The 24,906-nt window shown below is 35.3% G+C and overlaps 3 protein-coding genes across 3 annotated transcripts; all 3 read left to right on the top strand.

Moving 5' to 3' along the window:
* Positions 1–2,039: 2,039 nt before the first annotated feature.
* Positions 2,040–13,205, top strand: LOC101220231 (la-related protein 1A). The gene is given in 16 exon segments (XM_004149604.3): positions 2,040–2,723; positions 3,673–4,164; positions 4,166–4,193; positions 4,425–4,581; positions 5,221–5,311; positions 5,554–5,625; positions 7,203–7,461; positions 7,585–7,753; positions 8,563–8,632; positions 9,355–9,459; positions 9,549–9,889; positions 10,076–10,219; positions 10,306–10,369; positions 10,885–11,030; positions 11,242–11,346; positions 12,593–13,205. Coding segments are annotated over 16 exon segments (2,646 nt in total). The 5' UTR covers positions 2,040–2,471; the 3' UTR covers positions 12,744–13,205.
* Positions 13,206–15,481: 2,276 nt separating this feature from the next.
* Positions 15,482–22,886, top strand: LOC101220468 (protein argonaute 4). Its single transcript, XM_011655229.2, has 23 exons — positions 15,482–15,658; positions 16,948–17,203; positions 17,364–17,569; positions 17,674–17,898; positions 18,006–18,142; positions 18,224–18,321; positions 18,408–18,505; positions 18,651–18,810; positions 18,900–19,016; positions 19,097–19,204; positions 19,299–19,361; positions 19,431–19,544; positions 19,623–19,788; positions 19,863–19,975; positions 20,122–20,259; positions 20,410–20,540; positions 21,006–21,071; positions 21,277–21,340; positions 21,436–21,547; positions 21,634–21,707; positions 21,791–21,885; positions 21,977–22,008; positions 22,118–22,886. The coding sequence occupies exons 2-23, from the start codon at positions 16,949–16,951 to the stop codon at positions 22,291–22,293; spliced, it is 2,748 nt and encodes a 915-aa protein (XP_011653531.1). The 5' UTR covers positions 15,482–15,658; position 16,948; the 3' UTR covers positions 22,294–22,886.
* A 71-nt stretch (positions 22,887–22,957) lies between these two features.
* On the top strand, positions 22,958–24,694 carry LOC101202799 (NDR1/HIN1-like protein 13). Its single transcript, XM_031884150.1, has 3 exons — positions 22,958–22,984; positions 23,433–24,399; positions 24,507–24,694. Exons 1-2 carry the CDS (start codon positions 22,958–22,960, stop codon positions 24,372–24,374), a joined length of 969 nt encoding a protein of 322 aa, XP_031740010.1. The 3' UTR covers positions 24,375–24,399; positions 24,507–24,694.
* Positions 24,695–24,906: the final 212 nt, after the last annotated feature.

Below are 24,906 nucleotides of genomic sequence, written 5' to 3'. Positions count from 1 at the left end.
TGACTGGAAAAAAATGCCGTCACTAGCAAAACAATGACATTTAATGTTATCGAAAAACTGTCACGATTGCACAATCGTTGACTGGAAAAAAATGTCGTCAATAACTAAACAATGACATTTTTACAAAAAAAAACTGTCGCGAAAAACATATTCATGACAATTAATACATGTCACGATAATAGAATTCGTGACAATTATTTAACTGTCGTTAATAAAGAAATGATGATAGTTATTGAATGTCATAAAATAAATTATGACAGTTATTGAATGTCGTTGAATGTTGATTAACGACATTTATTTCACGTCATAAAATAACCTATTGCGACAGTTTTCAAAAACTGTCGTCGAAGGCCTTTCCATGACTCCCGCTTCTATGACTGAAAATAACTGTCGCGAAATCCGTTCGCGACAGTAAATAACTGTCGTCGTAGACCACTTTTGTACTAGTGTGACAAACATAGTTACCACTAAACGGTCTACAAATATTAATTATTAATTGGTTTTGTTTATACATATTATATAAAAACAATAAAATTGAGGGGGGACTCGAGGCTCCATGGGCCTATACTAAATCTGCCGGTGCCTATACACACCTAGACTAATCTCACATAACCCGTATGATACTACAACATTTGGATGTCAAAGAGTCAAGAAAACTAGTAGAAATTTAATTTATAGGTACCGGCTACTATGAATGTATGATCCTACAACATTTGGATGTCTAATAAACTAGTAGAAAATTAATTTCTAGGTACGACTACCATGCATATCCTACCCCTTGTGTAATAGTTTTGGGATAGAAGTAATACACATGAATCACTTTTGTGGCATATTGTCGTTGCAATCAAGAAGTTGAACGATTTGACTTGTAAATTATTACAAAGTTTAGGCTACATGCAAGGTGGAGTCACTTTTGTGGCATATTGCATGTCATCGCAATCAATATGTTGAACGGTTCACCTTGTAAATTATTACAAAGTTTAGGTCATATGCAAGGCCGGCACACTCTTTCATGTGACATAACAATTTGTTTATAACATGAGTGAGAAATCCTATGGCATCATTCTTTATCTTGGGAGTTGCACGGGTGCACACCAAGAATTACCACGGGCTAGAATTTAACTCTATGCAAAAGAAGGGTTATGTGATTTTCTGTTCGTGGAAAAATCAAAACATTTGTGCAGAGCTAAGAATCTCTTCAGAGGTACAATTATAAATATGAGTAACATTTTTTTTTTAGATTATGTACCTTCTAGCGGTGAATGATGTATTGATCTTAAAATTACAGTTATGTCAATGGTTTAACTTAAAAATGAATCCTATCATTTTAAAATTTCGTTTTCATTTTGTCATCAGTGCTACTATGAACTACTTTTTATTAAGAACAAATCAAGATTGTCACTAAAAACAATTTTCATCTTACTAAAAGCTAAAGTTTATGGTAATAAAATATAAAAATATTTCTTATAACCAACATTTTGATTGACAAGTTGACTTAGCTTTTAGTTTCCTTCCTTTCATAGTTGTAAGATTGAACATTGTTTCCTTGTAATTTTTTCCTAATCTTTTATATATTATCCTATAACAACATTTCTAAATGTGCCCCAACTAAAGACATGTGACTAGTCGAGTTAAATTGGATTTGGACTCAGTTAACCATCTTCTTGTGACCCGTATTAGGGCATACATATCATATATGAGATCGGCTTGAGAGCTAATTGTGTTTGAACCAACTTGTTATTTTACAATGAATCATTCCATCCCCTTGGCACATCGGTTTGCTTGCTGCCTCTACATGTCTTTAGTTTTTAGGTTTTGACTTGAAAATTAAAAGGTGTTTTTAAAGATTTGTATGAAACATAGAGATTGTGTTTTTAGAATGATTATAAATGAATGTTATTGTGAAAAGCACAAGAGATAAATGGGTAGAAAAAGAAAAAGAAGTTAGAAAGCAAAGAAATTGAAACGTTTATAGATAGAGAAGAAGGAAGTGGGGGAGTTTGAGTGGAAGCTCATGAAAAGCGTCCAAATAGATTAAAAGAGAAAAGAAAGATATCGGCCGATTCTCTCATCTCACACACTTCACTTCATAGTCAGAATTACAGCTCAGTCGTAGTCCTCCTCTTTGTGTCTTTGTTCCCTTCCTTCCTTCTTTCTTTCTTTTGCCCTTCCTATATAAATTCTCTCACAACTCAATTTCACTCTCTGCTTCCCCAAAACCTTCTTCTTCATTTCACACACACCCATCCACCCACTGTTTCTCTCTCTGCTGCTGCTGCTTCATAAACCCTAATACTAATACCCCACTCCTCTATTCCCCCTTCTTCCTCAAACCCCACTTTTTCTTTTTTCAATCCCTACCCAAAAACCACTTCTGTTCACTCTTCATTTTCCCCTTTTCAAATCTCCTTCTATTTCACTTCCTATAATCTCCTTGAAATCCGGGTCTTGCTTGGAATCTGCTGCTCAGAATGGTGATGGTGGATACCGAGGTTACTGACGACAATAAAGACACTAATGGCCGTAAGTCTCCTTGGAAGACCCCGGCTGCTGTCGATGCCAAGGATACGGATGCGCCTGTAATGGGAGCTGATTCTTGGCCTGCACTTGCTGACGCCCAGCGCCCCAAAAGTATCGATGCTACTACTTCTGCCAAGTCTTCTGATTCAGGGGAGGTTTCTGATGGAGTAGCTGCTCTTCAGTCTCCTTCTTCAGGAGCTCAGGTTAACTTCCCCCCCTATTACACTCACACACCCACAAGCCGAAATTGTGGTTTTAGCATATAACGTACCAGAAAATAGCATAAGTTTATTATTCTGGGATGCAACTGTTATTGGTATCATACTTGCAAACTTAAAGAGTCTCATTGTTTTAGTTTGGTAGAGCAACTTTGGATGTTTCTTATAGAAGTTTGATTTTAGCTTCATTCGACGGTTTTGTTTTTTACCCTCATTTAGTGGTCATGAGATGAGTTTGTTTTTTTAGACACTGGCCTGATGCTGTTCAACTAGTGTGCTCAATTTCAGCTGCGACATGCCATTGAATGGTGGATTGGGTTTTCGCATGTTTTCCTCCTTTTTCTCTCTCCCCTTCCACCCGCTTTTGGGGGGTCTCTGAATTTGGATAAATGTAATGCTGCATGATGGCCAATCATTTTTCCGGTGAATAATGCTATCTATGAAGATGTCTGAGCGAGTATCAGGGATCCTTCCAGCCTATTTTTGGAAATATCTTTTACCTCAGTTTCTTCTTCCCTTTCTCCAGCTGATTCCCTCAATTCCTTGTATTCTGTTAATGTTCTTTATTGCTTATAATGTTTTCTTGACCTGTAAGCGACATAAAATCTCTGTGTATGTCAACACAAATGAGTAGTGTAATGTTTAAGAAACTAAGATTTGCTATGTAACTCTTGGTGCAATTTTGAAACGATTCCAGTATGTTTCACAGTGAAGAAAACTAGTTATTAATAGTTCAATATTCCTGTAAATGTCATGTATATGCTTGGCATAAAATTCAATTAGTGAATATCCTGGCAAAGTCCATCACCTATAGCTATGAAATCTTGTTAACGACCCTTGTACATTCCTGCTAGTTATTAATTTCTCTTATCCAATTTATTTTATTTTTTCTCTTGAGTATAATTAAAGTGAGAGATATGACACTTTCAATTAGGGAGGATATGCACAAAAGTCACCTGCCTCTCGGAATTCTAGTTATTCACACAAGAATTTCCAATCACATCATCAAAAACCAGGTTCTAAGCGCAATCCAAATGGTGCTCCTCATGTTTCTGTTCCATTACCTTATCATCAACCACCAATGCCTCCACTTTTTCCACCCATATTACATCCTCCACATCTTGCTGTTCCGGGATATGCTTACCAGCCTCGTCCTGTAGCTGGGGTTGAAGTACATATGATTAAGCCTGGCAACGAGACATCAGTACAAGCTTTTGTTCCACCTGTTGAGCCTCCACCACGTGGTGATCCGAGTGGTTATGTTGTTGGTATTCATAATAGAAGACCTAATATGCAGGAGTCTGGTGTTCATTGGAACCATGGCTGGCATCATCAACGGGGATTTAATCCAAGAGACAACATGTCCATGCAACATGGTGCTGGACCACGCCCTTTCATACGACCCCCTTTTTTCTCTCCAGCTCCTTGGCTTCATGGTTGGTCCAAGTTTTCCTGGTAATTATTCCGTCCTAATCTTTGAGGTGTCTTGAGATATGTCATACTGATCTTAACTTCCTTGTCCTTTCTTATTCTCTCAGTACAAAAATCTGCTGCACAAATATTTAAACTGCTCTAAATATAAATATGGTTGGACTGTCCTAACATGAAATTATTATTGCATCTGAATAAAAAAAAATGAAATTATCGATTGCATTAGTTACCGCCAAAAACTTCTTTGTTATGCAGGACATGGACCTATGTACTATGTTCCGGTTCCACCTCCTGATGCAATTGGGAGACCTCAGTTCATTCCACACCCTATCAATCCAAGGGCTTCAATGCTTCCCCCAGATATGCTAGCACTTCGGACTAACATAATAAAACAAATTGAGTACTATTTTAGGTAGGTCAAGCATCAGTCTAGAAAGAGATTTCCTTCCTATTAGTTGAGAATATTGAGATTTCGATACATATTAATACCAGCCCTTTTATTATGTATTCAATTTATGTGTTCAATGTCGATGCTTTTTGTACCTGAATTTTGACAATGTTTATGCTTAACCTATTATTTATTTTTCGCTGGATTTTCTTTTATTACTCTTAGACAAGTATTTCATTCACATTGATTGAACCCTGTTATTTATATTTTTGTTTGGCCTTCTAATTCCAGTTGGAACAGTGTTAGGCCTCCGGTTGTGTATCAATATGCAAATGTAACATAGGGGGATCACAGGGGATGAGAGAGAAGGGGAGTATATAAGCTTTTGTTAAAAGAGAGAGAAATTAGTTAGAGTTTGGGGAAGGGAGGCCATCTCGAGACAAACATCTGAGATTGTACTCTAGGGTTGAACATTGTACGATCTAGTTTGTTCTTAATAAAGATTGATACCTTCCAAACAGCTCTTTGACAGCTCTGTTGCTGGTTGAGTTAGTGTTGCTCATCTATTTGTAGCATTCCCCTCATCAATGGATATTTTCTCGTTCCTTATCTAATATTGTGCCTTAAGCTAATCCTGCATTTTTCTTTATATTTTGGTTGCAGCGATGAAAATCTGAAGACTGACCATTATCTAATATCTTTGATGGATGATCATGGATGGGTTCCAATATCAGCCATTGCTGAATTCAAAAGGGTATAGTCTTAATATTTATTGGAGCATTTCAGAATGAGCCTTTTTTCCATCTAGAAGATCTGCTGCATGAATTCATGTTATGTATAGTCACAATAGAATGCAACACTGTTATGTACTAATAAGTTCAAAAGTTGTACCTTGCCAATATATTTGGCTTAGAGATTTCACATTTCATTTATCACGTCCTATCAATTTGAAGATTTATTCACCATTAACATTTTGTTTTGGAAATCTGGTTCCAGGTCAAGAAAATGAGCACTGACATTTCGTTTATTCTTGATTCTCTGCATTCATCTGCAAATGTTGAAGTTCAGGTATTTATTATTTAGTTTTACGGCTTTGTTTGTTTCTGTATTTATAGTGCAGAGGGATTTCATATGAGCTAACTGGGGAAATATAGACTTAAAAAATCTGATGACAATAGGTTTTATTAATTTACGGAATTTAATGTATCCCTTTCTTAACTTTGTTCTTTTTAAATTGGGACCCCCCTCCCCTTCTTTTATCAAAGTTACTTTTTAGAATATAAAAACATTAGTTCAAAGCTTTATTATTGCCAGCTCTTTCCCCTCTAAGATGGATGCAAAATATTTTCAATCGGCTTGAAATAACTCTCTTCTATTTATTTTCACCTAAAATCACGCTCATTCAAAAGAATTTATTTTAAAGCAACTCACCCACCTATTTCATCCAGGCATTTTATGTTTGATTCTTGATTTAGTATGAATGGGAGCGCAAGCTTCTTCTTTTTATTGGTATTTGTATTTAGTTCAATTCATCCTATAAAATGCTTTGAGTGAAAACCTTGAGACTGCAAGGATTCTAGTGCTGCAGTTGGAATGATGAAATTTAAAAATGTTTGACCTTCTGCAACACTCTTTTCATAATGTTGTCGTGTTGAGAAATCTATCTGACTAGAATGCTATCATGTTGAGTGGTGTCAAAAGTTCATAGCTTTAAATACCATCGTTTGACAATGCCTTTATATTTTAATTTTTATTTATTTCAGTTTTTACATTTTAATATGTACTTTCCAACTCTTTCCTGAACGCATTCAGAAATTAAATATCTTTCTCATTCTTATTCTCATTTTAAGATAGCGGGAATGTTGGGATGGCATCTTGGCTACATTTTGCACTTGTACAAGCATTCAGTTTCTTTTATTTATTCTAATGAATGAAACATTTTTCCTAGTGTTGCCAAGGTTTCATTTCTCTTGGAGTTGCTGCATTGGTTTTTAAGTTGGGTGTGGATCATACTCAAATGTGATAAATAAAGATACCGAATTGATGCAGGACAATGAAAAGGAAGAGAGTAGAAAGATGAAGAGATAGGGGAAGAGAGAAGTGTACTTTTGATGAGTTTGGTGTTTGAGATTCTGTTTGGTCCTTTTTCATATGGATGAATTTTGTAGGTTTCATTTTTAGTGGTGAAATTGTGCATTGTGTTTGCTTCACCAGTTTCTATTAAGCTGGTTACTTGATTTGTAGAGGATGCATAGATAGAGCAGAAGTGAACGGAAACTAGTGTTGCATTAGGGATCTAAGGATAAATTTAAAAGTATTCATTTGAATTTGAGGCAGATTGGTTAGATGTGTGCTTGAATAATGTGAACCTCAAATATCAATGTGTTGTCTCATGTAGCAAAATCATAGTCCATTATGATCATGTACTTAAACAGTAGCATAATTTTGTGACACGTATATGTAGGGCTTTCCATTTGAATACCTTCTGCATTTCCAATACAACTTCTGTACTCTGTGTGTGCAAATGTTCTTGAAGAAGAAGGATACAAAGAGTATTCAAGTATTGAAATTGAATTAGAAACTACACGGGCTTGTAATAAAATGACATTCTTTTTACTTTACCTTACAACCTTAATCTTATGTAGGGAGACAAGGTGCGAAAACGTGATGAATGGTCAAAGTGGGTTCCAGTTTCTGCAGACTCTAAATCAACATTAAACGTTGAGACCTCATCCATTCCAGTGGATGAAAGTACCAACTCTTTGGTGGACGAGAATGCTTCAGATGGTTCTAGGGTGCTGGCATCGAATGATAATATCAAATCTTCACTACTTCAAGGTTGTTCTCGGGAGCAGTTCTCAAGCAGGGACAGCCCAGAAGTAGCTAATCTAGACATAGTGGAAGGTGATAGTTTGATTGTTCAGCTTGATGGTGGAGTAAAAAAGTATTGCTATGAATTTAGTACAGAAAGGGGAGGTCAATTTAATAACCGTCTGTTGGTTTTGTGCTAATTTTAACTTTATTCAGAACATTCTAGTGGAACTGTTCCTCCTCAAGGCATAAAGATTTCATCAAACGTTGGTGCACATGATGTTGATGACCTTTCAAGCCAATTTTCAAGCACTTTTATGCTCGATGAAGAGCTAGAGATTGAACAAAAAGCGATAAAGAAAGATGATTTGACTTCAAACGGAAGGTATATAGTTGATTCTAGCTTTTGTAATTTTTATTTTTTCTTTCCTTGTATTGTCACCGTTGGGATTATATTTAAGAGGATAGAATGGAACAAAAAAAGGTTTTGTCTTCATAAAGAGGTATGGGAATGATCCATGTTTGTTTATTGTTCTTGGTCACTTGGTGGAGGGATTTCAATCTGTTAATCTCACTTGGTCAAAGACTACATTCTTATACGCTAAGACATCGTTTTGTTGGAAAAACAAAAGGTTTGTGGACAATCTTTTTGTGCAGCTTCTTTTGGGGAAAAAATAAAACAAAGCAGAGGATTTAAGTCTTAGGGTTTTCTCTATGGTGGGTTTTTTTTTGGAGAGGAGGGGGCTTTTTTACTATTCCTCTGCTTCCATTCCCCACCCCACCCCCCACATTTTGAGTGTTTTTCAACAATTCTGCTTGGGAGACTTTTTGTTCTCCGTTAGATCCTATTTTATGTAAGACTTGTCTAAATTCTCTTTTTCATATGCATACAAACTCTTTGATTTCTTCTTCATATCTAATTTCTCCATTTCTTCCCTGCATAACTACCATCTATGGTAAATCTATCTTTTCTCTCTCTCATTTTGTTGTCTTGCATGAATTAGTTTTATAGATTTTATCTTACAATGTATCTACCTGGATTGCACCAATGTTATGTGGATCCATTGTTTTCCTTAACACACGCACACACACATCTTTTCACTCAGATCCATTGATGTTGTGATACAATTTGTAGAATGTTTGAAGCTTGTTTTTGTTCTCATTTCCTTAACCTTTGATGTATCATCCACCAAGGATTGACGAAGATGATGACGAGATTGCTGTCAATGATCAAGATGTTCAGAGACTTATTATTGTCACTCAGGTAGATGTTATTGGGAAAAATGGTTTGCTTCCAGGTTGAGCAACTGCAGCTTGCTTTAAGAACATTAATTTTTTGTGACCTTCGGTTTCAAATGTCTTTTGTAACTTTTATATAGGTGTTATTTTGCATACTTGGAGTCCTTTCCTGTTGGAGGAGGTGTTTTTGTGGGCTAGGCGTTTTTGTATGCTGGTGTATTTTTTCTTTTTTTCTCAATGAAAGTTATTATTCTTATATAAAATAAAAATTCGATTCGTTCTCTCCCTCAAATATTCTTGTTGAGAAGTGTCAGAAATCAATAAAAAAAATTGTTCCAACTTCTTTAAATCAGAGGGTTTGCTTGGTTTGTGTTCCGGAAGACAACTTTCTACTTCAATGGAAATAAAACTATCAGTGCATTTGTTGGTCGTAGTCACCCTCTATCTAAAATTGGGGCACTGTTATCTTTATTTGGTTGAATTTTTTGTTTCTGATAAAAAGCAGTTGTGATAGTAGCTAATTAAATGAATTTAAGATAACGGTACTTTCAAATGGATTTGGTGACAGATACTGTTCTTTATTTGTATTTTATGAGACTGTATTCCCCTTGCTGCTGATGCCAATTCTTGAATTTCCTTTTCTTTTTAATCATCCAGAAACAGTGCACGTATAAACAATTAATGTCCTATTCCATTTCTTTTATGGATTTATTTTAAAACAAAATTTCCTCCATAATTGCTCTGCAGAATCGTGCCATCGAAAAAAGGTCTACAAGTGGAGGCAAAGAATCAAAATCAATATCTAAAGAGCTTGCTTCAACAATAAATGATGGCCTTTACTTCTACGAGCAAGTTGAGAATTTACCATGCATCCTATTTTGTTTTTATGCAATTCATTTCCCTAATTTGAATGATTGTTAAAGTTGTTTTAACATGCTAAGGTACTGGAAAAAAAGCGATCTAATCGAAAAAAGAGCAAGTGCAACTCAGAGAATAGGGAGGGAACCTCACGATTATCTAGCAGTGCTACAGGATCAGCACGGTCAAAACCTAGTGAAAATTCTGCAGGATACTGTGGTTTGGATGAAATTGGGAATGCTAGTCCCAGGAAGAAACAAACTAAAACCTTCCCTAAACAACAATCTTCACATAAGCAACGCTTTTTCTCCAGCAACTTTAGAAATCATGGAACGAGTCGGAACTCTCTTGGCATTGTAGCAGAGAGTCCACCTAGTAATTCTGTAGGTTTTTTCTTTGGTTCTACCCCTCCTGATAGTACAAGGTTAGTCTGAAAGAGCCACTACCTGTGTAAAATTCCATAACATGCACATTTCTCTGTTGCAAAAAAGGAAGTTAATTTGCAGGACTAAATTTACTTTCTTTCAGTTTGCTAAACAAATAAATCATACTTGAATTGCTTTTCCCACACTTTTATGAGGCTAATACAAGTATGATTTTACACTTACAGCTCCAGACCGTCGAAACTGAGTGTTTCTCCTCATGGAAACTTCCTTGGCAATAGTCCACCAGTGGGTTCCCTTCCCAAGTCTTTTCCACCCTTTCAGCATCCCAGTCACCAACTTCTAGAAGAGAATGGTTTTAAACAGCAGAAGTGAGTCAGTCATTTACTTATGTCATAAATTGCTCAAATATTAGGATGGCTTGTAACATGAATTCTGTTAATTGTTCTCATTTTAGGTACCTTAAATTTTACAAAAAGTGCTTGAGCGATAGAAAGAAGTTGGGTATCGGTTGCAGTGAGGTGGGGTTTCTTCCTTAACATTCCTATCCCATCATCTCTATTGCTTCTCAGACAAAAGATTATGCATGTATATGGAGTTTCCATAAACTACTTCTATCATTTGGCCTTTTACTTATATTTTTATATATTTTATGTTTAAAGCCCAGTCTTCTGGAGTATTTAATCTGTAGTGTCAAATCTTCCTTGAAGATATTAATATGAACTTATAAATTATATTTGATATATAAGATCTTTCATTTTTTTAATCATTGCTTAGGTGAAATGAGGAACAGATCTGTTCATTGCTTATAAAGCCCTTAGCTTATATCTATTAAGTTCTTTTCAGATCTATTCTTCCTTCTTACTAACTCCTGCTGTCTTAACTGCTAAATGTTTTCTTTGCCTTCTTGGTTGTAAGTTTACAACACACCCGGCTTTTGGAGTTGAAGTTAAACAAATTCTTACATAGTTGATGCTGCCAATTTTTTACATTTACCTTTTATATATAAGTTCTTTAAAGTGATCTATTTATGCAGGAAATGAATACTCTATATCGGTTTTGGTCTTACTTTCTTAGAGACATGTTTGTTGATTCAATGTACAATGATTTCCGAAAATATGCACTGGAAGATGCTGCTTCCAACTATAATTATGGAATGGAGTGCCTTTTCAGGTTCTACAGGTATTGATGATAAATCCTGCTTTCGATTCCTTCAATCCATCGTTTACTTTTTTTTTGGTTACTTGCTATCTTAACTTCCTGAAGTTTCAGCTTTCCCGTTGCCTGTAATGCTAACTTTTCTTTTTCTTTTTAAATTATGAATGAAAATTAAGTCCAGAGATATGATCTTCTGGATTGCTGTTATATATTTGACCATATTTTCTGGTATCAGTTATGGTTTGGAAAAAGAATTTAGAGAGGTGCTATACTCAGACTTTGAACAGCTTACCCTTGAGTTCTTCCAGAAAGGAAATCTTTACGGCCTCGAGAAATACTGGTGAGTTCTTACCCATTTTCTGTTATTTTCAAGGTATTAACCTACTGCATGCTTTAATCTATCTAAGTTACTTCATCTATCACAAGATTCATATCTAAATTGTCGCACTAATGAGGAAATCATCAAACATTAAACTGAGACTTTCCTTCAGTGGCCAAGATGAACTTAGTGAGCTGCATTGATAATTGATGTTAACCTTGGAGGTTCTATCTCCCACCCCTTGTACTAAAAAAAAATATATTTGTTCAGTTGTTTTAGTGGTGATGGGAAGCAATAAATTAAGGAAAGCTGTCTTGTGCAATTTATGCTTGGCTTCCTATCATGATAGAAAGCTCGTATTTGATCAGTTGGAAAATTGACCCCATGCCTAATTCTGATAGGAATACGATAGTCAATAATTTTTTGGTGAATTTTCCTACCAAAAGTGTCGTAGTAGTCGTTTTTTCCTAATTTAATAAAAATATCATAAAAACATTAAAAAATTTATTTAAGTCAATCATATGCATGATCAAGAGAAGGATCTTTAAAAGTTTTTGGGAGGAAGCTTGGACCTATCTTCTTTTGAGTCTTCTGTAATTAAGAATTTAAGCAATTATCCTTTATCCCCGGTTCAAAGCCAGCCACTCTTTGAAAGTTTATGGTTTATTAGCAGTGATTTTGGCCTTCTCTTCCATAGTTTATTCTTTCATTTAGAAAATGGAAGTTCATGTTAAAAAATTACAAAATAGGTTAAATTATTCTAAATACCCGATGCCCCTAAACTTTGAAAAGTTTCATTTGCTGTCTTAAAAGTTGTTTTAAAAAGTACCCTTGAACATTACTTTAGTCCCCACAAAAAAATAATGCATTGAAATACAGAATGACAATTAATGTGTAATTGGAAGTGTAGATATTATTTATGACTATATGAAAGATTAATATTGTTGTTTCTGATTATTTTATCTCAAAAGGGATTGTTAAAATTATTTACCTAATCAATTTTTTTGTCGTGTATGTCTTCCAAAGTCTGGTAGTTTTCTTTTAAATTAATTGGCTTCAGCACTCCTTCCTCCATTCCATAAGAATGTGAAAGGACTTTTGATCATCCTTTCTGTATACTTGTAAGCATCACATTTCAGACTGTTCATATGTTGAAAGTAGTTGAATTTTCAAACCCTTCAGCTTTTTCTTTCAGCTGATTGTCTTAACACATTATGTTGAGTATCTTTGGCCATGGGTCGGATCATCTATTATGTGTACTTGGCAGGGCATTTCACCACTATCGTAGACAACGAGATCAGAAAGAACCCCTAAGAAAGCATCCGGAATTGGACAAGTTACTTAGGGAGGAATACCGTAGCTTGGATGATTTCCGTGCAAAAGAGAAGGCAGCAAATACAAAAGAGGACGGGAACTAGAGTGATGAGACGAACATTCCAATTTTGAACAACATTTCTAACAACTTGAAGTTTGAGTTGAGGAGAGCAAGTTTGGTTTTGAGGCTAAAATGGCTCTGTACATTATATAACTAAAAAATGCCTCTGTTTTATGGCTGCTGCTGAGGTTACATACGATTTGAGGTGAGAGGCTGTCTCTGGGGTTTATGCCTTCATTTTGGTGCTGCTTGCAAGCTTGAAGAGAGATCCCGGTGCTGTTTGTTTTATCTGGACTGTAACATTGTAAATAGGGAAGAAAAAAAAAAGGAAATTTTGGATAAGCGAGAAGGGAAAAAAAATTATTGTTGTTTAGGCCTTTATGGAAATTGAATAATAAGAAAATTTATTTTTTGTTGGCTGATTATTTACATTTTATCGATTGGTTTGACCATCTTAACGTGTTTAAATGATTTTGATTCAAGTGAAAAACAGTCCTTTCTTCTAGAGAGTATTATTCAAACTTTAAATTTTAAATGTCGTTTTTCTTGAGTCGTCTATCAATTTTATTTAAAATTATTTTTGCTTTTTGAAAGATAATTTCAACTAAACAATGATCATAGTATTTACATATGGTTGAACAAATATAATTCAACTTGCATGATATAGAACTTTAATGTTATAGGTTCAACTTTTCTACTCTCCGTTAGAGAAAATAATAATGGAATGGTAGAATAGATTATAGAAATAGAAAAGTGTCGTAAAGGGGCAGAGAATAAATTTTCAAAACTTTTTTCTTACTTTCTTTTGATTTTTGTATTCAACAATTAGATTTCACTTTTGAGTATTTACTTTGGTCTTTAAGATACTTAGAAGTTTAAAAAGATGTTATTGTAAGCTTTGCTATATTACTATTCTACTTTTGATATACTTTGTTTGATGTATGTTTTTAAATTGTTCTTCAATTTAAACTTATATTAAAAGTTCTAATGTTCATTAATCAAAAGTAAGTTTTGAAATAATAATTTCAAAGGAAAATTTTCAAAAATAATAAAAAGAACAATCTATATACATTTCATATAAGAAAACAAAATTTATTAGACTTCAAACCTATATCTAAAATAAAAAAGTGGAATTGGTTCATTTCAAGATATTTGTATTGAATTACTACTAATATAATTAAAAACATTAATGTAGATGTTGAAAGAAATAACTTCCCATCCCTAATGTCTTCACAAAAATGGAAAGATAATTTTTCTCTTCCTATAGCATATAAAAAGTTCCCTTATATATTTATTATTCATTGTCTATATATACATTTCGTATATATAGATTGATTATTTCATAAAATTGCTCTACATACAATTTAAAAATATATAGTTTATATATATTTTTTAATTTTAAAAAAATAGAAACATAGAGAAGTTTTGAAATAGGTTAAAAAAATACTTTTTGTGTATGATATTTAAATTAGTCCTTCACTTTAAACCTTTTGGACATTCACTTTATTACTTTTGTTATGTGGTTTTATTTTTCTTCACAAATTTGCCTTTTGGTAAATTGTTTATTACTAGAAGTTTATTAAAGCATTTGTAAATATTTACAAACTCAAACTTCAAAAACTTTAGTAGTCAGGATATGGAAAGTTCCAGACCTAAACAATCTTATGATTTCAATATTAAATTCCGATTATTCCACATTCCATTTAGCTAAAATATTCACTATTCCAGTTTTTCATAAAATTTGAGTTTCTAAATACTTTGTGTATTTTATTATTTTTTAGGGTGTCTTATTTTAAATGTCTACGTATATTGAAGTGTAAAATTTTATTATTTATTTTTTTGTGTGTAAATATTTTAAAAAGTATTTTCTTAAAAAAGAAAAAAAAGGTAAACGAAAGAAGAGAGTTTATTATTCGAATGTAATGGGATGGGATACCACGCCTGTACTCGAGAAATGTTCTAACCCACTACTATTATCTTTTCTAGTACATCCACTTCCATTATTTATTTACCTCTTTTACCCCACCACTACTCCTACTATTACTTTTACTATATTCCTTCAAATCCTATTTTAATCATTCAACTTTCTCCTTTCTCTTCCTTTCTTCACTAAATCTTCTTTTTAAAAAATCTATTTGTACATAACTATGTTCTAAAACCGCAACCAGTGATCTTAGAAATAATAAGTACACAACAGCATTAGTCATTTGTGATAGATAGACACTTTAACAAAATAGGATTCAAACCATACCTTATTATATTTCTTAAGATCACAAAATTAGTTTGATATATAAAAAGGTATATTTGATTTATATTATATTATTGGTTAGAGGGGGGGGGGAGGGCCCCACATTGCACCTATTATAAATAACATATTTAATGCGTAATAAATTAGTATTATTAATAATAGTATTATTTACCGCAGCGTAAATGATGCGGTGTCAATTGGAGTAGGAAATGGGACCCGCACCCGCAGCCGCGCACCATAGAGTGTGGGAGGAGGGACAAAGCCGCCATTTTTAGATTTTGATGGTGGCAAAAAAGTCAGTTTCAGAGTAGGGTTTGTTTTACACGCGGCAAATTCGAGAAGTTTGAGCAACGCGAGTGACGTTTTTGGGAAGACGCCACCATCAAATTGTGACCGTCCATTTCGCACATCTTTTCATCCAAACGGATCCCTGGGGGAGACGGTTAGGATTCACCCAACTCTCAGCTTACGATTTTATTCTTTTATTTATATAAAGATGAAACAGAGGAAGTGAAAAACATAACGTCGTTATTGGGAGCTGATTTCATCTCTCTATCCATTTACATGTACGATATATATATATATAGAGAGAGAGAAAGCGCGAGCATGAATTGTGTTTGACTCGAACTGAGCTATAGTTCATACTCTTCATATTTCCAGTTTCTAGGGTTTTCACACTCTTCCCTCTCCTCTTCGCTTCTGTGATTAAGGTAATGATTTCATCATCGCTTCCTTCTTTTTTATTCTTCTAACTCTTACCTCATTCTCTGTCTCTCATGTGTTTATGCCTTCTGAATTCTTTTCGTCACTTCTCTGCTTATTATATTTATATTTTTTTTTCGTACTTCTTTTCATTTTGAGAAAGAATGCGGCTACTCTCGACTGTCAACTCTACAATGCGCTTCTCTTTTAGTTTTATTTCACCTCTTTCTTCCAGATTATTCTTCCTTCTTAAAAGCTTCTTAAGATGATTCGTCTTTTTTTTTTTTTTTTGGACTTTTTTTTTCTTTTTGTTGTTGGGACTGCTGTATTTTCAACGTTTTCTTCTAATTCGTACCTGAATCGGTTTTTCTGGAAATGACTAGTGTTTTCTTTTCCCGATCATACCAGTTTGTGTATTTTTCTGCGGTTTTCTTTCTTCTGTTTTTGTTTTCGAAGAAATATTAGTGATGATCGGTTAATGCTTTAAGTTTCTCGGCCGATTGTCCACATGCGACGTCGTTATTTATTTATTTAATTTTTAATTTGTCCTTATTTTTTATTGTGGGCGCTCTGTTTTGAAATGATGGTGGATCATCCATACTACTGTAGGTTCTATCTGTTAAAGCTTGTGTGCATGTGTGTTTGCATGCTGATTGTCAATGTTCTTATGGGTTCTAATTTACTAGTTGGACCAGCTGGTTGATGTTTTTGCTCCGCTTCGTTGGATAGGAATTATGATATGCACATTTCTGTCGCTGACGTTTCTTTAAGCTGTCAGTCAAGCTTCTTTGTGCTTCATTGTTCTACGTCTTGATTCTCTTGTCTAATTTTGAAACTATGGGTTCTCGTTTTTAACGTTTTCGTGCCTTTTGATGATATATCTGTTACAGATTTTTACTTTTAGTGGACCCCTCGTGTTATTATTATGAACGTCATCATTATTTATCCAAGCATGTGGTGTTCTAATTTGATGTAACTGGGAATACTTCGTGCGTCTGGTGAATTTCTCTCAACGTAATTGGTTTGTATTAGGTTTCTCACATGGTTTGCCTGTTTTGGAAGTTCTCTGAAACTGGCTTCTATGGTTAATTACAATTATCTACATACAGTCTTACATTGTGTTGAATATGTCCTGGTTCTATATAGGTCGTTGTTATATTGCCGTCGCTCTGAATGGGGAATTTGGATTTTACTGTTGGTAGTTCGGTTGGCGTATGAGTATGAGTTGAGGGTTTTTGATCTTAATAGTTCCGTGTTCATCTAGTCTTGTGCCTTACTATTACGTAAATTACTTCAGGATGAGTTCAAATGAGCCAGATGGAAATGGAGCTGATGCAGTGTTGCCTCCTCCACCTCCGCCTCCCCCAATTCCCCCAAATGTCGTTCCAATTCAAGCTGAGCTAGAGCAGGCTCCCGAAATTGTGAAAAAAAAGGTTGTGCGAGTTCCAATTGCACGACGTGGCCTTGCTTCAAAAGGCCAGAAGATATCTCTGCTCACGAATCATTTTAAAGTGAATGTGACCAATATAGAAGGGCACTTTTTTCACTATAGTGTACGTTCCTTTCTCTATAACTGTCCTCTTATCTTCATATCAATTTTTTGTTTCTCTGGATTCATATTCAGCGTTTTTGCTTTGAATTTAAATGATTTTTATGCTAGCGGTAGATTGATTATGATCATGTTCATTTTTAAACATCATTCACAATTTGTAGGTTGCACTTGCATATGAAGATGGTCGCCCAGTTGATGGCAAGGGCGTAGGAAGAAAGGTTATCGACAAGGTTCATGAAACATATAATTCTGAACTGGCTGGTAAAGATTTTGCTTACGATGGAGAAAAGAGTTTGTTTACTGTTGGGCCTCTCCCAAGGAATAAACTTGAATTTACTGTTGTTCTTGAGGATATTACGTCAAACAGGTATAATTATAATTGTTCTTCATTATGATTGAACCTACTCGAGTAAAATCTCTCAAATCAAACCTGTTAGTTTGTCACTACATCATATTGTTTAATTCCTACAGGAACAATGGTAACTGTAGTCCCGATGGGCATGGAAGTCCCAATAATGGAGACCGAAAAAGGATGAAACGACCCTACCGTTCAAAATCATTTAAGGTAGAAATCAGCTTTGCGGCTAAGATACCAATGCAGGCTATAGCAAGTGCTTTACGTGGTCAGGAATCTGAGAATTTCCAAGAGGCCATCAGGGTGTTGGATATTATCTTACGGCAGAATGCATCAAAGCAGTAAGTACAACATTCTGGGTTTGCTCATTCAGAAAATATCATCTCTATTGCATCTGATTGTTGAATTATTCTGATACTTTTTCTAACACAAACCCGTTTTACTGCAGAGGTTGCCTACTTGTCAGACAGTCATTTTTCCATAATGACCCAAACTCTTGTACTGATGTAGGCGGTGGAGTTCTTGGCTGTAGAGGCTTCCACTCTAGTTTTAGAACAACACAGAGTGGCCTCTCTTTGAATATTGGTAAGTCTTCACAATCATACTCGTTCTCATATGTTTGGATTTACTATTAGTCTAATTGGTTCTATATTATTTTCCCTTCAGATGTTTCCACAACCATGATTATACAGCCTGGTCCTGTTGTGGACTTTTTAATTGCAAACCAGAATGTCAGAGATCCTTTCTCACTTGACTGGACCAAGGTGATCAACGGCTGATTTGTTTTTATCTGTGCTACCTTTTTTTCATTTCCTTACAGCTTTTTTCATAAGTTTTAATTAAATAACAGGCTAAACGGACACTCAAGAATTTGAGGATTAAAGCAAGCCCCTCCAATGCAGAATACAAGATAACTGGATTAAGTGAAAAGCCTTGTAAAGAGCAAACGTATTGTTTTCTTGCTGTTATCTAGTTGCCATTTCCTTTTCATTTTAAGTTAAAATTTCCAATAAATAATGATATTAGTTTCACTCCTAGACGTCGTCTTCTTTCTTATTTGGATATATAACTTTATTTTTGGTGCATGTTATAGGTTTACTTTGAAACAGAAAGGTGGAAATGATGAAGACTGCATTGAAATCACTGTTTATGATTATTTTGTCAAGCATCGGAACATCGAACTTCGATATTCATCAGATCTTCCTTGTATAAATGTGGGGAAGCCCAAGCGTCCCACTTTTATCCCTGTTGAGGTGGATTAATTATTCCTTCTTAGATTTGAATAGGTCATAATGCCAGCGATTGCTTTTCTTGCTCATGAATGCTTCTCTTCCTTTTTCAGTTGTGCTCTTTGGTATCACTACAACGATACACAAAAGCACTGTCCACATTTCAAAGAGCCTCACTTGTTGAGAAATCGAGGCAAAAGCCACAAGAAAGGATGAGGGTTTTGTCCGATGTAGGTCTTGTCTTACTCATGCAACATTTTTAATTTTATTTTTATTCATTCTTTATGCTGAATCATTGAGGTCGATGCAGTCGTTGAGAAGGAACAAATATGATGCTGAGCCGATGTTACGGTCATGTGGAATTGCTATTAATTCAAGCTTCATTCAAGTTGAAGGCCGTGTTCTACCTGCACCCAAGGTATTACTTGCATTTGGCTTCTAAAATTGTAGTTTATTTGGCTGCTTGACCACTTAATTTTGTTAGTTATCTGATAAATTTTTCAATTTTGAAGTTGAAAGTGGGCAATGGGGAAGATTTTTTTCCTCGTAATGGCCGATGGAATTTCAATAATAAGGTTGGTGTTTCTTTCATTTTGTAAATTTCTTATTAATCCTGTGTAATTTACAGTGTTGTTGAATGCTAGAAATTGGCTCAACCTACTAAAATAGAGCGATGGGCTGTGGTGAACTTCTCAGCGCGCTGTGATACACGTGGCCTTGTCAGAGACCTGATAAAATGTGGTGATATGAAGGGCATTGTAAGTTAGCTGAGGTTGATACTTCATTGCTACAAATTATAAATACTGATCGAGTTACTGTTTTGGTGGTTTGTGTAGGCAATAGAGGCTCCTTTTGATGTTTTTGAAGAAAATCCACAGTTTAGACGTGCCCCACCTATGGTTAGAGTGGAGAAGATGTTTGAGGAAGTTCAGTCTAAACTTCCTGGACAACCACAATTTCTTCTTTGTCTACTACCTGAGAGAAAGAATTCTGATCTTTATGGTAAAGTTTATTTTGGTACCCTAAATATGATGGTTTTCCAGGATGAAGTGGACAATTTTACTGTCATTACGTAGGTCCTTGGAAGAAAAAAAATCTTGCAGAATTTGGAATTGTTACTCAGTGTATTGCTCCTACACGGGTAAATGACCAATACCTCACAAATGTACTCCTTAAGATCAACGCCAAGGTAAGTCTATGTCTTGCGTTTATTTTATTGGGATCTTGTGTTCTCCCTGGTTCACTTTTTTTCTTGCACATGGGATAAGCCATGTGCCTGGTGATCATGTTTTTAAATGTTGCATGCTTCTGGCTAATTTCTCGCATCTTTTGCAGCTTGGTGGGCTTAATTCCTTGTTAGCAGTGGAGCATTCTCCATCCATTCCTATGGTTTCAAAAGTTCCAACAATTATCCTGGGTATGGATGTTTCACATGGTTCTCCAGGACAGTCAGATATTCCGTCTATTGCTGCGGTAACTTGCTTGATTTCATACTTATTATATGACTCTATTGCCTCTCTTTTACTGAGAATGCCTTCTAATATCATCTAACTGTGGGTGATACCTTTGACCATAATTTGTTCAATAACATTCTCTTGAAAAGGTTTTCTACATATTCTGTAGGTGGTCAGTTCTAGACAGTGGCCATTGATCTCTCGTTACCGAGCTGCAGTACGTACCCAATCTCCAAAAGTGGAGATGATTGATTCTTTGTACAAGCGTATTTCTGATACTGAAGATGATGGAATAATGAGGTGATAGCTTTATTTTGCTTCTTGAACTCAAGATATAGCTGTATTATGTTGAGTCCCCATTCGACTGTGTATACTGATTGCATTAAAGTTTCTTTATTCCATAATTTTTGGTGAAATTTAAAAACCAAGGTTAACGGACAATTTCTTGGTTTTGAAATTTCAAATATAATAATAGCAAATGTGAATTCGTGATGCTTGGTTTATAAGCCACTATGAATTTTTTCAATATACTTTTTGGCTATTTTTCATGCTTAAAGCACATAAAGTCTGCGGAGAATAGGATCCAGGGCTGTGTCCCCTAGTTTTGTCAAGTTAGGCAGCTATGTTTCAAGTACATCTTATAATTAGATATTCGAAAAATACTAATAACTGTATATATCTCTGCATCTTCCTGCATTAAACAATTGCTGTATGCCTTATGGTTTGTGCATTGTTGACTTCAGAAGTTCGGTTTCACTTTTTCAGGGAGCTTCTACTTGACTTCTATACTAGTTCAGGAAAAAGAAAGCCAGATCAGATTATCATATTCAGGCAAGCATTTCTCCTAATGCTATGGTTTGGACAGTAGTAGAGGGTCGGATCCTTTAATCAGTGGTATTACATGGTCTTACAACATTTGGTTCAACATGACTATTTATGTTTGAGATATCACATTTGTTATTTGTTAGCAATGCACAGCTTCCTGTCTATATTTTGAATACTTCTAAAAGTTGCTTTTATGCTTGTTTCTGAGCAGGGATGGTGTCAGTGAATCCCAATTTAACCAAGTGCTAAATGTTGAATTAGATCAGATTATCCAGGTTTTGTAAACAGCGTGGTTAAACAATTCTTGAAATCTTTTATAATTCGTCAATTTGAAATATAAGATAATCTTAATTCTTGAAAATGTTTATAGTCTTGCAAGTTCCTTGATGAAAATTGGAACCCCAAGTTTGTGGTGATCGTGGCCCAGAAGAACCATCACACTAAGTTCTTTCAGCCTGGATCTCCTGACAACGTTCCTCCCGGTATTCAGATTGCCTTTATGGCGTGTTATTGTAATTATTCTACCTCTGAACTACATAATGTACTCATTGACGACCCCTCTGTTTAGGAACTATTATTGACAACAAAATTTGTCATCCAAGAAACAACGATTTCTATCTCTGTGCTCATGCTGGAATGATTGTGAGTACTGTGTTCGTAACTTTCTTTCAGGACCATTCCTTTTGTTTTGTTGCTAATCTCATTTCTCATTTATACTCTCCAAGGGTACTACAAGGCCAACTCATTATCACGTTCTGTTAGATGAAGTTGGTTTTTCTGCAGATGACCTGCAAGAACTAGTGCACTCTCTATCCTACGTGTAAGTAAATATTTAATGGAAATGAATCACATTCTTCATACACGGGTTCATAATATGTTTGTTCTTATCATTGTGTATTTTGTTTGTTTAGATACCAAAGAAGTACTACAGCGATTTCTGTTGGTAAGTCTATGTTCCATGTTCATAGCCAGCCCATGAGAGTGTAACCAAACCCAAAAAGTTGGCCTGTGGCTTTATTAATTAATATTGTGCTCTTATGTCATTTTTGCAGTTGCTCCCGTCTGCTACGCTCATTTGGCAGCCACCCAGATTGGGCAGTTTATAAAGTTTGAAGAAACATCAGAGACAGCCTCGAGCGATGGCGGGCTGACAAGTGCAGGAGCAGTTCCTGTGCCCCAACTGCCGAGATTGCAGGAGAAGGTTTGCAATTCCATGTTCTTCTGTTGAGGAGCTGATGGGGTTGAAGGAAGGTAGTGTAAGTTAGTATCTAATGTTGGTGCACAGAAGATGGTAGTAGGCTTTGTTGTCCATCAATAGTAAGATGGGGATCTTTTATTTAGTGTACGAATCTGGGAGTGGTTGTGGTTTCAAATGGCACCCTTCGTCCTTCATCCTTCCTTCGTCCTTCATCCTTCCTTCGTCCTTCATCCTTCCTTCGTCCTTCATCCTTCATCCGTTTGTGTTTGAAGAAGAAAACAAACCTCAAAACTCTTTGATTTTTATTTTATGATGATGCTGGCCTGGCTTTGGCTTTGTTTTTAGTATATATATAGAAGAAGCCAGCAAGGCGAAGAGGGGGCACTTTGATTTTATTATCCTCTAAAACTAAGCAGCATAATCGTATAGTGGGGGTCACCTTGCTGCGGGCTTTGGACTGCCTGCCTCCCTTGGCAGAGCAGAGACTTGATATATGTCTTCTTTTATTCTCTGCTTTAATCTAAGCCTACTAATTGGTGCCTACTGTCTTCAACTTTTTTATTCTTCTTTGTGGCCCTGGATGACCTAGATTAGGGCATCAAATCATGGCTTTTTAACTTCAATGATTTCTCAGATTCCTAAATTAGTTCGATTACTTTTAGAATGTTCTTTTGGGTTTCTACAACATTGAACCATGGGCAAACAAATTGAACCTTCTGAAGTTTGCCACAATGATACATATTCAGTCTTTCTTAAAGCACAAAAGAAGCTGCCTTGTCTCAATATCACCAAGTTAAATATATGTATGAGCATAACATATCACATAATTCAACTATATTTCTATTTTAATTTCATTAATTATTGAGCCTTATTGACGGCTTGTAGAGAACACACCACATATTTTTAAATTTAATTAACGAGTCATTTGATCATTTAATATAATATTAAAAACTTGATTTCCTTGCAGGTGAGTAAAAACTAAGAAGACGTCACATTCTTACTTTTGAGCTAAAAAACTCTATTTATGTATAAAATGAAAAAAAAAAAAAAAAAGGAATTAGTGAGTGAATAGTAAAAACTGTTAAATAGTTCTAATTGTTTTTGTACAAGAGAATAAAATTAAAATTGAAAAAAAAAAGAGAAAAAAGTTAGTTGTGAAGTTATGAAAGAATATCCTTATCATTTATATTTTAAAAGAAGGCGATGCAGTCACGACCTCACGTCATGATAAAAAAAAAGGACGTAGAAAACAAAAACAGAGTAGCAAAACAGTGCCTCACCTCTTACTTCCTTCTCTCTCTTTTACGCCCTTCCTCTTCTCCCTTCTCATTCCTCCATTTCTGTTCTATACTGTGTTTGATCTTCCATGGCCGACCGTGTTCACCCCACTCTTAACCCTGATTCCGCTTCTAATAATCCGCTCAAAAGCCCTCCTTCTTGCTACCTACGTCATCCAAATCCCCAAAGACCAAGTCTACCGAATTCCTCCTCCTGAAAACGCCGCCCGCTTCAACCTCTACACTCGCCACCACCACCGCCCCTCCCCCTGCCGCCGTTTCCTCTGCTTCATTCTCCTACTCCTCCTCCTCTCGGCCATCACTTCCGCTCTCGTCTTCCTAATCCTCCAACCTGACCTTCCTCGCTTCTCCATTCTCGCTGTATCCATCAGCAGAATCAAACCAAACACCACCTCATTCTCTCCCCAATTCAATGTCACAATACGAGCAGAAAACCACAACAAAAATATCGGAATCTACTACGAGAAAAACAGCACCGTCTCCATGAATTTATCGGATGTGATGCTGTGCGAAGGTGCATTGCCGTTGTTGTACCAGCCACCGAGGAACGTGACGGTAATGAGAGTAAAGGTGAAAGGATCTGGTATCAGATTATCGAGTAGTACGGGTAAAGCATTTGAGGATTGGGAGAAGGAAGGGAAAACACTGAGAATGAAGGTGGATGTGAGAGGTCCAATGAAGATGAAGTTGTACTGGATGGAGATGAGATGGAGGATTAGGGCAAAAGTAACATGCAAGATATTGGTGAAGAAGGAAATGGGGAAGACGAAAGTGATGGAGGAGAAGTGTGATCATAGCATGAAGCTGTGGTAGAAAAACACTATCTGTACCCATCCAGGTTCGTTATTTTCCCTTTTTCAACATTCAATTGTTAAACGTTTCCTTCCCGCTTTTTTTCTTTCTTTTCTTTTCCTCTCATTTTTCTTCCTTTATAAAAAGGAACAGAATTACGTGCGTGCTCGTGTGTGGGATTGCATGAGGAGTCTTTTCCGTAATTTCCTTTCTCTTAAATTTAGTTTGAGGCTCTCAAGTTTAATTGTTAGGATACCAAATTTTGCTTTTCCTTTTTTTTTTCTTCCTAATATTTCAGTATTTTTCAATGTGAGTGAAACTATAAAAAATACTTTCTGATATTTGAAATGTACCAAATTATTAGGAAATAAATTAAAACAAGGTATTTTAAAAATAACAAAATAAATTAAAATATTTACAACATGTAACAAAATTTTGAATTCTATCTATGTCCTGATAGGAACATATCAATATCTATCAATGTTTATTATCGATAGAATATGAAACTTTGCTATATATTGTAAATATTTTATCAGATTTGTTACTTTTGATA

This window comes from Cucumis sativus, chromosome 4 (assembly GCF_000004075.3).
Source record: "Cucumis sativus cultivar 9930 chromosome 4, Cucumber_9930_V3, whole genome shotgun sequence".
Taxonomy (NCBI): domain Eukaryota; kingdom Viridiplantae; phylum Streptophyta; class Magnoliopsida; order Cucurbitales; family Cucurbitaceae; genus Cucumis; species Cucumis sativus.
The sequence above is the reverse complement of the archived record's forward strand: the minus strand, read 5'-3'. Positions and strand labels throughout refer to the sequence as shown.

Coding starts and splice junctions, on each gene's coding strand:
- LOC101220468 (XM_011655229.2), top strand. CDS start 16,949: ATGAGTTCAAATGAGCCAGATGGAAATGGAGCTGATGCAGTGTTGCCT. Junction 19,205..19,298: donor GTGTTCTACCTGCACCCAAG/GTATTACTTGCA, acceptor TCAATTTTGAAG/TTGAAAGTGGGCAATGGGGA. Junction 20,260..20,409: donor ATATTCCGTCTATTGCTGCG/GTAACTTGCTTG, acceptor CATATTCTGTAG/GTGGTCAGTTCTAGACAGTG.
- LOC101202799 (XM_031884150.1), top strand. CDS start 22,958: ATGGGCAAACAAATTGAACCTTCTGAA. Junction 22,985..23,432: donor AACAAATTGAACCTTCTGAA/GTTTGCCACAAT, acceptor AAGTTATGAAAG/AATATCCTTATCATTTATAT.